The following is a 13462-nucleotide window of genomic DNA, read 5'->3' on the forward strand; positions in this document are numbered from 1 at the left end:
CAGAAGGATGAGGAAGAAGGATTCCAAGTTCAAGGCCAGCTTGGGTTACATGGTAAGTTCAAGGCCAGCCCGGATTGTACAGCAAGACCTAATCTAAAAAATAAGTAAATAAATAGTACCAGTGAATACTATTAAAAACTTGAAAGTCTACTTGTAATGGGGCCAGACTAAGAGGCCCATCAACTATAGTTCACCTTCACTAGAAGCAGAATCGGTAAATCATTTAATGTACTCTAAAAAAAAAAAAAAACAAAAAAGGAAGTGTTTATTTTAAAAAATGAGTTCCTGTCTTTAAAGACATATGCTAAAATATTAAGTATAGAGTACTACGACATCGGGGATTCACTTCAAAATAACTGGGATCAGGGAGTGGCCAATGTCAATGGAACAAAACTGGCCATGAGCTGGCAGTGGATGGAGCTGGGTGATGAACATATGGGAATTTATCAGGCTGTTCCCTTCCCTTGTGTTTATGCTGGGAATTTCCTATAATAGAGTTAAAGTTATACAGAGAATTATACCCTTTCTATAAAATTAGTGAGATAAGTCAGCTACAAAAAGCCAAGTACAACATGCTTCATATGAGGTATGGAAAGCAGTCAGCTTCATGGAAGCAGAAAGGCGGCTCTCGGGGACACAAGAAGAAGGAACTTCTTCCGGGTCACAGAGCTCCAGTTCTGTGCTATGAAAACATCTGGAGGTCAGTTACACAGCAGTGGAAACCCCCTGAACCGAACTGTGCACTTAGTGGGGAAGTGGCAAGGCAGATGTTACATGTATTTTACTACAGTTAAAAATAAAAATAAAATTTAAAAGAGTTTAAAAGGATTCAATTATTTTTTCTTTTGGTACCAGGAATCAAACTCAGGACCCTGCGCTTGCCAGGCAGGCACTGTGCTGCTGAGCTCTCTCGGCCCAGGATTGAATTTTAAAAGGATCTTGACAATGAAACAAAATAGGAAGACTAAATGGAGTTAAGCTTTTTTAAAAATATTATAAGAGAAACAGAAGTTCTAACCAATAGAAGTTTTTCTTTGCAAAAGACAGCAAATCATACATGTCATCTTTTGAATGCACTGTTATTTAAATGTTTTTTGTACTTTTAATTATAAAAATTATTTTTAAAAATATGAAAAAGGGCAATACGAAAATTAATCATAATCCCATTGTCACTGTTAGGTGAGAATGATCTTTCTTTATATGTGTGTGCATATTTCACTGTATTACTTGTCTGTTTTAAACAAAATTATAATTACATCATCCATAATTTTGTTTGCCTGTTACACTCTAAACTGTTTCCACAATTCTGAAATATTATTCATGAACATGATTTTTTAATGGCTACAAGCTAGTTAAAGTCTAAGTTGAATTAAATACATTTATTATTATTTCAACTCTTTCTGTTAATATGCACACCTGTTAACTATCACAGCTATATAAAATAAAATCCATGTTTTATATGTGCACATATAAAATCCACTGTAGCGTGCAACCTGATATACTGTACTGAGTTCTCTCTCCCTCCCTCTTTCTGTAGTGTAGGGGAGGGAACCCAAGACCTCACACATGCTAAGCAAATGCACTCCACACCCTCCTGAGCCCTCTCTTAATCATGCCAGGAAACACTGCTTACTAATTTGCATCAAAGGAATTTAAATGGTGGGCTCTCTCTTTGGCATGGGGTAGGCTTAACAGGGAAATCATCATATTTTGAAAAGTTGTGGCTTTTTTTTTTCTTATTTGTTTCTTAAAGATTTAGAAAACAAAAGATTATTTCCTATAGAAACAGCAAATCTTGCCGGCTTCAACTGAGTCTGCCCCTCTGGAGTGAATCTCAACATGACTTGGGAGTACCAACCCAGAAGGTCACAGTCATAGAACTGGGGACAACAGGGCCCAACAGACAGGCAGAGGCAGACTCGGGACAACAGCTCAGGCTCAGGCTCTGTGACAGCAAGGGGCACCCCACAGACAAGAAGAGTTAGAGAAAAGGCTTTTTTAGAACAGGCAGAAGGCAACTAAAAATAAAAATTCCCAAGCCTATGACTCTGATCTACTCCTCCAAAGTACAAAGTGAACTCATTAAAAGGGGCAGGTTATGGCCACCAAGGGAACAGACTGAGAGCCCCAACTCTACCCACAGCTTCGTCCTCCATACCTCAGTGCACGGGTATCCTCAGCTATGAGACTTGTGACCGCTCATCACCTCCTGCTTTGTCTGCCTTGCTATAGAGGTGATGGCCACACTAAAACAAGCTGTACCCACACATTGAGGTGCTCTGCAGTCCCAGCACTGCCCGGGAGCAGTCCATGGACAATCACAGCACACAGTGTGAGAAGGCCAGCGACCCAATGCTAGTATAGTAGCAACACAGGACTCTGACTTTATATTTTCTGGAGTTTTTTAACTGGTTTGCTTTTTCTTTACTTTTTTTTTTGTTTTAATGTACTACAAGTAGATATTAATAAAGAAAGTATCACAAACACTCTTCTTACTTCTATGAAAAATAAAATAAAATTTCATTGCAAAATAGAAACTAACAATGGTTCATATACTGTGTGGCAGGACCTTAAAAGGAATGGCCAAAATGTTACTCAGAGTACAAGTCATAAACAAAAAAAAGATTCTCTCAGCCAAGCAGGATGGTGCACACCTGTAATCCCAGCAGTCGGGAGGTTGAGGCAGGAGGATTGCCACAAGTTCAAGGCCAGCCTGGGCTACGTAGGCCAGTCTGAACTACATAGCAAGACCCTATGTCAAAAAACAAAAAACAAAAAAATTCCTTCTTACAAAGAAGAAACAAAAAGACAAAATTTTCTCCTAAAGAAACTAACAGTATAAATAGGAAATAGAAAAAATTTCAAGAAACTCCCCAAATCATCTATTCTGTTCCTTCAAAAACATTATAAGATAAATGCTAATTTGCTTCATTTACTTTTCTGTTTTTACTGAATATTACAGCATAATCATGAATTGCTTTCATTATCCTACTTTTTTTAAATCTGCCTAAGTGGAACTCAAACTCTATTTTCTACAAGACAAGCTAAATTTAGACCAGATTTGACTTTCAAATCCAATCACCAACAGAAATAATGTGAGTAAAATAACATCTTAAAATTAACTTTTCCTGATCAGATATTCCATCTCCTCAGCAAAGGCACAACTGAAAACAGTGAGCATATTCTCAGCATGGCTCTAAATCACCAGGGTGTTGGGGGCTCATTTCAATACCCCAGAGGCCACCAGGCATGGTGGTGCACACCTGTAATCCCGGCACTCAGGAGGCTGAGGCAGGAGGATCGCTGTGAGTTTGAGGCCGGCCTGAACTGCATAGTGAGACCATGTCTCAAAAAGACAAAAAAAAAAAAAAACAAACACTGGAAGCCTCAGGTGTCCCAAGTAAGGGGACTGAAGTAAATTAGGACTCTGCAAAGTACAAGTGTAAGTGGTAGATCACGGCAGGAGGTACAGCAAGGAACATTTTTATTTTAATGGTACAACACAAACTAGCCAGTAAAATATGAATCCATTTAAGAAAGAAGAAAAATTACGGCACAAAAACACCTTTTGTTCTCCTGTCACATGGAGGGAGACGTCTATGGCCATGCTACATACATTTAGTGAAGAAACTATAGGGTCTATGTTGCTGGCCCAACAGGCTGCTGGGAGAAGAAACACAGCACTGTGTCTGCATCAGGCGGCTCAAGCTGGTGAAATGACGATCATCTCTGGCGCCCCGTGGTGACAACGTGCCTACAGACAGATGGAATAAAACTTTGAGTTAGGTACTCCATGGCTGTGGAGAAACACTGTCAGCACCAAGTCACTGTTACTATAAAAATAAGTCACTCTTAAAACCTCTTAAGAATCACATCTTGAGGACAGTCTGTCTTAAAAAACAAACAAAAAACACACAATAAAACATGTGACTGTTCTGATTTAGAACTAACAACTTAAATGTCCATGCTAGCCAGAAAAGCTATAGTTCTTTCATGCAATGAACGTAGCCATCTAAGGAAGCAGATCCAGCCAGGCGAGGTGACGCACACCTGTACACCCAGCACTCAGGGAGGCTGAGGCAAGAGAATCATAAATTTCAGCCCAGCCTGGGCAACCTAGTGAGACTTAGTCTCAAAATAAAAAATAAAATGGGTAAGGATGAGGCTCAGTACACAAGCCCTGGGTTCAATTCCCAGTGCTGCCAAGAAAAGTTAAGCACATACACAAATTTAGTGCCTTTTCCACCTTGACAAAGCATTTATCACATACTGGGGCTGGAGATTTAGCTCAGTGGCACAGCGCCTGCCTGGCAAGCACAAGGTCATGAGTTTGATTCCCGCTACTGGAAGAAAAAACAAAACAAAACAAAAAACAAACAAACAAAAAAAGGGGCTGGGGATTTAGCTCAGCAGCACAGTGCCTGCCTGGCAAGCACAAAGTCATGAATTTGATTCCCAATACTGGAAGAAAAAACAAACAAGCATTTATCACATAATGAGTCTGGAAGGAACCCTTGCATTTTGAGGTGTGATAATAAAACTAGGACAACTCGCTTTTTCTTCCTTCACAATTTCAGGAAGGAAGGAAGAGTGGGAGAAGGGAAGACAGGAAAGGGGAGGCACCCAGCTCTGTCCACACCAGGGTTTCTGTGTGTCTTTACCCAAACCAAGTTCAGCAGTCTACATGGGGCAAACGGCGCTCTCTGCTGTATGCAGCTGTCAGTGCACTTATTTGGAAGACTGCAACTTAAGCTGGCGAGGAAACCGAGATGCCAGTGCCTAGGCACCCCACCCTTTATGCTTACAAAAGCGGGAAGGCAAATGTGTGAATACATTTCATAGATTAACTCCAGAAGTACAGTATATGCAAGAAACTAGGGTACTAATGGTCTCCCCTAGAGAAGAAAACAGCAGCCAGGCATGGTGGCACACACCTGCAATCCCAGAACCTGGGAGGCAGGGGCAAGAGGACTGCCATGAATTCAAGCCAAGCCTGAACTATAATAGCTCAAACTCTGTCTCAAGAAGAAAAACAAACAAGAGACACAGAAAGAAAATAGGAGCATTTAAGGTTGGATACGAGGCAGTGACTTTTCTCTACTGATTTGGATTTCTTTTTCACCACATACATGCATCATTTTTTAAAAATGTTTTAAGACAGCCATAGCCGACTGAACCCACAGGCAGCGGTGTCAGGTGAGGAAGAGGAGCCAGGGATGGGAGGAAACAGGACTGTTGCTGACAAAGGAGTGCAGACACTTCTGAGCCCTGCAGCCCTGGAGAAGGGATGGGAGGTAGGATAGCCCTTGAAAGAAACGGGGGAGAGAAAAGGGGTTTTATGGGTGCTGGGTTTGAAAAACAGAAAACCAAAGCGTGACAATGACAGCTGCTTCACCATCAGATACCAGAAACGATCTTAAGCAGAATAAGAATGAATTTGGCTAAGGAGAACAATGATATTCAATGGTTGTGGTAAGTGATGGAAATATCCCCACTGCATCCAGACACTGAAAAATAAAGGGATAACTTCCTTTGATCACTGGAGATCATTTAATCCAACCTCTACATTTCACAGACTAGGAAACTTCAGTCTAGGAGGTCAGACTTGCTGGATGTCACACGACTGGTTAGCGGATGGGATTGGAAACCCAGATAGCTCAGGTCCCAGCGCTGCCATCACTGGCTGTGTGATCCTGAACAGGTCCCTCAGCCTCTCCAGACTCACTCCATCAGCTACCAAGCAGGACTGGTAGCCTTCTTACAAAAGCTGGTGTGAGGACTCACCAAGACAAAGTGTTTATGCTTAAACCACAGTAACTACTCAATACTTGGTAGCCACTATTTTTACAGCCTTGAGTTGTGACTGTGCAATCATAAAAGATTTGAAAACTATGTGACTCTGCAATTCCATTATAAAGATTGTGCTTCATTCATTTACATCTTAAAAACTGTAAAAGTGCGGGATGTGATGGCACTCACCTGTAATCCCACTGGGGATCACCTGTAAACACTAGGGAGGCTGAGGCAGGAGGATCACTGGGAGTTCAAGGCCAGCATAAAGCAACATAGTGAGTTCAAGCCAGCCTGAACTACATAGCAAGACCTTGCCCCTCTCCAAGAAAAATTACAGAAGCAACTCTAATATTAAATCTTATGAGAAAAGTCAATGAATCTCACCATTGCTGAGAGTCGTAGTCTTTGATGCCAAAACGGAAACTGTTGGAAAGGCGCTTAGGGAAAGCTGCCTGGACCAAAAATGACCTGTAAATTAAAAATACTCACATAAATTAATAATGATATATTTCTACATGAAACTGAATAATTTAAATAGTCACCCTGAGCATATTAATATTTATAGAATAAAAGAACTGAGACAAGTGACCGAGTGATTTCTTGGCTCCATAACACTTTCCAAGTGACATCACACCCCACCTTCCCCCTTCCCCCTCACATCCAACTAAAACTGAGCCTCTGAGTCTCAAAATCATCCACCCAGCCAGGCCAGGTGGCACACTCCTGCAAGCCCAGTTCTTGGGAAGCTGAGGCAGGAGGATCATTGCAAGTTCAAGACCAGTCTGGGATACAAAGTGAGTTCAAGGCCAGCCTGAACTACACAGCAAGACCCTGTCTCAGAGAATAAAACAAAACACCAAACCACCATGAGCTGCACTCTCCGCTCTGGCCTTGCTGCCTGTCTCTGTCCAGACCTCCCATCCATCGCTCAGGCACAGGGAAACACAGGTCTCCTAACAGGTCTCCGACTAGTCTAAGTCACCCACTGCCTTTCTAAAATGACAGATGCAGTCACTTCGCGGCCCTGACAGCTCCTTGGGCCCCATGCTGCCTGGAGAACAAAGTGGAAAACCATCGGCATAGCCAGCAGCACTGCCCCTCCACCCTTCTCCCTGTCCTCCCTCGGCCAGAGATGCAGTCAGTCTCGAGCTCCAGGACACTTCTGTGTCCCCCATGTCCGCCCGGCCTGCCAACACCTCAGCTCTTGGTGAAGCCTCCCTGTCCCCTCCGAAGCCCCGCAGCCCCAGGCCTTGACCGTCCAGTCCCCTGCAATCTTTCTTGAGGTATGCAGCTCTGGAACCCACTCTGACTCCATAGTACTCCACCGTGTACGAATATCAGTTTTGGTTTTTGTTTTTTGGGGTTTTTTTTATTTGTTTGTTTTTGTACTGAGAATCGGTACTTTGGAGCCAGGTGCTGTGGATGTGAAGCCTTATTCCTTAGTCTAAACTGTTTGCAATTTTCTTAATCTCTGTGGGTCTTAACCCACACATCTGTTAAAAAGAGAAAAATATTAATAGAATCTACCTCGAGCGGCACTGGAAGGAAAGCTAGCTCCCCCACCCGCGCCCCCGGCTATTTGAAAGACTTGTGAAAGATGACAGATGGTCACAACAGGGGCAAAAGAAAAGAACGTTCAGGGCAGATTTTCCGCCAAATGACTGCAGGTCAAGTTCTACAGCAAAATGAGCTACGGAAACGAACTCTTCCGTTTTTAAGAGTCTCTGGGTTTTGCAACTACAAATGCTGGGCTGTGGACTTTCAATGAAATAGAGCCAACAGCAGGCAAAGCCAATCAGGAAGCGGTTCCCGGAGGTAACGGTGCTGGAGAACAGCAGATCGCCCTTCCCGGGGCCCGCCCGCAACCAGCGAGGGGTGGGGAGGGGCAACGGCAAAGGCGCCGTCTGACATTCTGGGCGCTTCTCCCTGTGACAAGAGCACCGATCACCGCGGGATCCAGAACAACGAACACTACTCCCACGACTCTCCCGGCGAACTCCGCCGGGGGCCGCAAGCCCCAAACCCAGGGGTGACCCCATCCCGCTCCTCTGCACAGAGGATACACAGTTCCGTGAACTGAAAAGAGCCCTGTCAACAGCGTCCAGCTCAAGCTTAGCACCTCACATTCCAGGGCCCAGGGGCGGACAGAACGTGCACAAGGTCACACAGCGAGCGCGGGAGGACGGGAAATCGGCGCAAAGGACCAGCGGCCGCAGCGTCTCGCTGCCCTCCCGCTGGGTTTCCGACAGACCCGAGAGGAGGCCCGCACTCCCGCGCGCTCAGAGCCCCCAGTTCCCGCACTCACCCGTCGGGCCGCCGTACAGGGTAGGCAGGCAGCACACAGCGCGCACAGCCGCCGCCATGCTGGCGCCTCGGCAGCTCCCCGCCTCCCTTTAGGGCAGCCCTTCCTACCGCCTGCCGCGACTGCTCCGCGTCAGGCACTGGACTCAGTCCGCGTGGATGCTGAGGGCCCAAAACCCAAGCCCCAGCTTAGGCGGAGCGGAAGATTGTCAGACAGGCCCCAGGGTGAGCTGAATCAGGCGCGGCTACAGACAGCCCTATGGGGGTCTTCGCGCTAGGACCCGGAGGCGGAGCTTGAGGTGGGTGTGGGCGTGGCCAGCGCTCGCTGTTTTATCCTGCAGCAAGTGGGTCCTCTGGGTTTCCCGAGTCTCGGGCGCACCCTGTCGAGGTACTCTCGAGCGCTAAAAAGGCTAAGTGGTAAGAGGATCCAGGCATAAGACAGACACAGGGCAAGGAAGTTGGCAGCCAACTCCAGCAAAGCTCTGAAATTGATTAGATTAGACGCTTAAATTACCTTAGGTTTCACGCGCATTTGTGTGTTCATTCTGATTTTAACGTTGGCGCACACGCAGATCCCAGCCCTGGGCCGTGACTTTTCCTTCTCCCACCGTCTTGGCTGAATGCAATCTGCGCTTGCCCGAAGGCTCCACTTAGATGGAGAAGATCGGCCAGTAAGCAAAGGAAAAGGCAAGCTTTTGTGGAGTTACAGGGATAAGCTGGAGTCTGTTTATTGTTTCACTTCTGGTTCTAAAAGGTGGCTCCAGAGAAGTCTTTATTGCTTCTGGGGACAATCTGGTTCCCATGAGATGACTGCTGCTGCTTGAGGTGTGGAGGGGTGCCGTCTTAGTTCTGTGAATCCAAAGTGATTGCAGATTTTGGACAGTGACTGGAGAAGTCTAGACACCCATTCCAGGCGGCCTTAAGCAGGACATTGTAAAAGCTGGCAGTTGAATGTCCCCGAAAATCACTTGTCTTGGCATCATCGGTCTTGAAGGCAGAAGAGATAAGTTAGGTAAACTTAGGGCCAAGAAACCCTGCATTACCAATTTTAGGCACTCCTTAAACGACTAATGTGCAGAGCTGAACAGGGATCTGAACCAAAGTTTTAAAGCAATAAAAGAGACAAATATAAAATGGAGGCAGAGATGTCAAGCTTTGTCCTGTTTTAAGTGACCCACTGGGCATATGTAGGCCAAGTGAAGAATCACTGCTTTTTTTTCTTTTAACCAAAAACAGCTTTTAAGTGCCAGAATGCTTCACAAGAAAATATAAATCATGCTTTTAATGAGTGGTAGTTTCTTTGTCCTTTGTCCTTTTGTGTTGATCCTAACGGTTTTATTTTGCCATCTAATTTATTCTTGTTGATGCTATGGTGAAGGGGAGACAAAAAAAAGACTTGTCATGTACATGTACCAACTCCTCACAGTGAATGTAACCATTATGTACTGCAAACATGTACTAATAAAAATAAAGATCTAGAAGAAATTACATATCTTAGTTACTTTACTTGTCAGTGGGACACAATACTTAAAGGAGGAAAGGCATAGTTTGGATCACAGTTTGTAGAGGTTTCAGTTTGCAGTTGGCTGGCGTGAAGGCAAGAAAGGGCATGGTAGGGGCTGGGTATTTAGCTCAGCGGCACAGCGCCTGCCTGGCAAGTGCAAGGTTATGAGTTCGATTCCCAGTACGGGGGGGGGGGGGGGGGGCAGGGCAGTGGAGAAATAGCTCATGGCCTGGTAGACAGGAAGCAGAGATCAAGGGAAAAGGGAAGGAGATAGATCCAGGCCACGCCCCCAACGACCCACTTCCTCCAACCAGGCTTCAACTTCCAACATCATATTTAAAACAATGGGCTAATCCACTGATAAGTATCAGGCCTCGATGATCCAATCACCTCCAGAAAGTCCCACATATGAGCGCATGAGGCACTGGGGAATCAATAGATATAAAATGGATAGGTACATAGATAGATTCCTGCTTCTAATTAGCTCACCCCAGCTTTCATATGCTAACAACTTCTAAGCAGAGCATATTTGATGCTCCTTTTTTCCCATTATAAAGTTTTCTCACAACGTGGGTATGTTTGGGTATCTGCCACAAGTGATGGTGGCTGACAACCTTGCTATAGAAGTCTGAATAAACAGCCACTGGTTGTTCTGATTTGGGAGGTCTATCTTTACAAGTATGAAACCCTTCATCTTCAAGAGGGAGAAAACCAAGACCCAGAAAAGGTCATAGATGTGACCCTACTCCCTCATGCTGCAGATTACTGGCATAGAGTCCTGGTATTGCTTCTTCGTTCTAGGTAACAGAATCCCCACATTTTAGCCACTGCTTCCCAGAACAAAGAACAATTTCAAGTCTCACTTGCCATTAGCCATGGCCCTGTGACTTAAGTATTTGCAAGTGGTCTATAACAGAAGAGATGTGTTGCAGCTGTTAATTGCAGAATCTCTAAAGCACTGCATGGCCTTAATGTCTGTGACATATTTGAGTAATAATTGAGGAAACATTTTCCTGTTAATTTGTTTGAAGGTGTTAGCTTGTATACTAAAGAACTTGGCTGGCCTTTGTCCCTAATTCCTTGGAATTTCCTGAGCAGTGGGAGTAGGCAACACCTAATAGTTTATGCTCATAACAAGATGGCAACTGGCCATGCAAGATACGAAATGATTAGAGGGTTGGGTCTTTGGGCCCTGTGAGACCAGTCCAGGCTCTAATTTTAGTATATATGCTACCAAAGCAAGCACCAGTCCAGGGTCTAAGAGGAGGGGAGCTGAGACAGAGTTCAGCTGAGTGGTCAATGACCCAATCCATCATGCCTGTGTAATGAGAACCCCCCAAATAAAATTCTGGACCCCAAAGCTCAGGTAGGAATCCCTGGTTACACTGCTGTGCACCTTGGCACATATCAGTAGCCATCAGAGGAACATATTCCTGTGGAACCACAGCAACTTTGCATTAGGGATGCTCCCAGACCTTAGCTTATGCATCTCTGTCTTAGGCTACATCTGATATAAAGCTTTTGTTAACTATAATACAATTACCGTACTAAACATAGCACTTTCCTAAGTTATGAGAGTTATTCTAGTGAGTTATCTACCTTAGAAAGGTGGTGGGAACCCTTGAATTTGTAGCCACGTGTCAGAAGTGAAAGTGTCCTAAGGACCCCTGAATTTATGGTTGGTGTCTAAAATGAGGGTGGCTATTGTGTCCTTTTGATACCAGATACCATTATGGTGCTATAAAATTACAAAGCACTGAATGTCTATATACATCCACACACCAACCTTCCCTAAAAAATAGAACAATGCTAAACCTCCATATTTGAATTTGAAAAATAACTACGGCAAGCAGCATTGCATTTTTCTAAGAAAATATTTAATTGGTAGTTTTCTAGAAGGATAGCTCTTTGTTTATACAGAAATACAAAGTCAGAAGTGTTATACTATGAAAACCTGGACAATACCAGTTATTTTTCAAATTAATACATTGTTCATGCTCACCTGCTGGGCACTCACTTCTCAGAGGAAGCAAAATGTGACCTGCAGAAGCTCAGCTGGTCGCCTGGTTCAGGAGACAAGAAAGTGATGAGACAGTGAGAAAAGTATTTAAATAGATCAAGATAGTGATGAGTTATCACAAGTCCAGTTACCCTCCATTTAAAAAAGAAAACATGGAAACAACAAATATTCTTCCCATTACAAATGGGGAACATATAACTACACCAGCATTCACGGAACCCTTCCTGAGGAAGAGTAGGTGCTCAGGGTGCAGACTAATAGTGTCAGCCGTAGGGAGGTGGAGGTGGCAGTTCAGCTGACAGTTCAGCGGCTTATGGAAATGTCTGCAGAATGGGCAGTGCAGAGCAACATCTGTGGCACAGCAAGCAAGGCAGTGTATTGCTTTAGACTTCTCAGGAGTAGCAGGAGGCTGGGGCAAACTGACAAGAATATTAAATGCCAGACTAAGTGGGACTTTGTCTCAGAGGCATTGTGGGGAATTTCTGAAAAGGGCTAGGTAGTGGATTCCAGCTGATCTTACAGGGTAACATGGCAGGGATACACAAAGAAAGGGACAGATTCTAAGCAAAAACTGCTCACAAAATTGTAAGCATCCAGTGACTTGGTATGAACTGGTGTGAGTGAATATTAGAGAACAGCACTTGATAAAAAAGGAAATGGAACAAATGAAACTAATAGAAAAAAACATTTTCTATTTCCCCGTGAACCTTGGCTGTCTGGTAAGAAACACATCTGATGTCTCAGTTCTAAGACTGGAATCTTGACCTGCTGCCTCCTGCATACCTTCCTACCTGCTACCCTCTACTGTGGCCACCTCTTAAGACATTTATAGAGAGCCTTTCCTGGTCCTCATCACAGCCCAGGAAGTTTACATTTGTAATAACCATGAAAAGTTATTGGAATTCTAGTGAGTTAATTTCTACCACTTCCAGTGCAATCCATAGCAAGAATAAAGACACTAAGGCATATTTGTAGTTATGGGGAGCCAAGGGGTCCTAAGTCCAGCCATGATGATAGCTACCCTTGGCCTCCAGCCAAGGCCTAACCCAGGTTTTATTCGTTTATGAAGAAGGGAGTGGTTTGAGGATGAGTGACGGTGAGAATAGTGGGAAATAGGTGAGTGCCATGAGCTGGGCTAGGTAGGAGGCCCGAAGTCACTTCTGCAGTACGCAGAGAGAAGGATATGCAGAAAGAGTAATCTGCATAACACAGTTGAGATAGCATCTAATGTTTTGGGGTCAGTGCTTCAACTCTGATGTGTAATCCTTCAAGCCCCGGGAAGACATAGCCTTTATCTTGAGGCTCAATCCCAGCCAATGGTGTGGAGCATTGGCTCTACATCCCATCTTGTCCCGGCTCACACAAGGGAACAACGGGTGAGAGTGTGGGGAAATACACCTGCCGTCTTCAAAAACTACCGTGAGCACCTCACTTAGACCAATATACATTGCTTAAAGCCAATTGAAAGGATAAGAAAAAGTCCTAGCCAGCTCCAAACATATCAATACATGGAAAGAGGGTCAGGCTCAGCCAAAATGGAGACAATGGCTCCTCTTTCAAGGAGAGTCACCCAGGTGGTCCTCCACAATACTGACATCCAGCTTGCTTGCATGGATTCACATTGAGTTATTTCTTGAATTCTGGGCTCACATTCCTCATCTGGACTTTAAATGAAGGACTATCCTAGTGCTGAAGACCAGCTTGACAAAGTACAGAGCAGGCAATAATTAATATTAATAAATTAGGCCAAAAATAAATTGAAAATCTGTCCTAAGCCTAATTGACTTGTGGCAAGACCCTCAGCTGGCTTAAGGACAGATTAATCTTTAAGCCAAGGTCCAGAA

At 44.3% G+C, this 13462-nt stretch overlaps 1 protein-coding gene across 1 annotated transcript in view; it reads right to left on the reverse strand.

Annotated features, from left to right (window-relative positions):
• Mrps5 (mitochondrial ribosomal protein S5) overlaps positions 1-8339 on the reverse strand; it is a 24430-nt gene extending 16091 nt beyond the window's left edge. The window contains exons 1-3 of the mRNA XM_005400641.2: positions 8099-8339; positions 6178-6261; positions 3617-3754 (exon numbers count right to left, since the gene is read on the reverse strand). Coding sequence (XP_005400698.1) covers positions 3617-3754; positions 6178-6261; positions 8099-8156 — 280 coding nt within the window. The 5' untranslated portion in view covers positions 8157-8339. The remainder of the gene's footprint in view (positions 1-3616; positions 3755-6177; positions 6262-8098) is intronic.
• Between the last annotated feature and the right edge of the window lie 5123 nt (positions 8340-13462).

This window comes from Chinchilla lanigera, unplaced genomic scaffold (assembly GCF_000276665.1).
Source record: "Chinchilla lanigera isolate Chin_1 unplaced genomic scaffold, ChiLan1.0 scaffold00069, whole genome shotgun sequence".
NCBI classification, from domain to species: domain Eukaryota; kingdom Metazoa; phylum Chordata; class Mammalia; order Rodentia; family Chinchillidae; genus Chinchilla; species Chinchilla lanigera.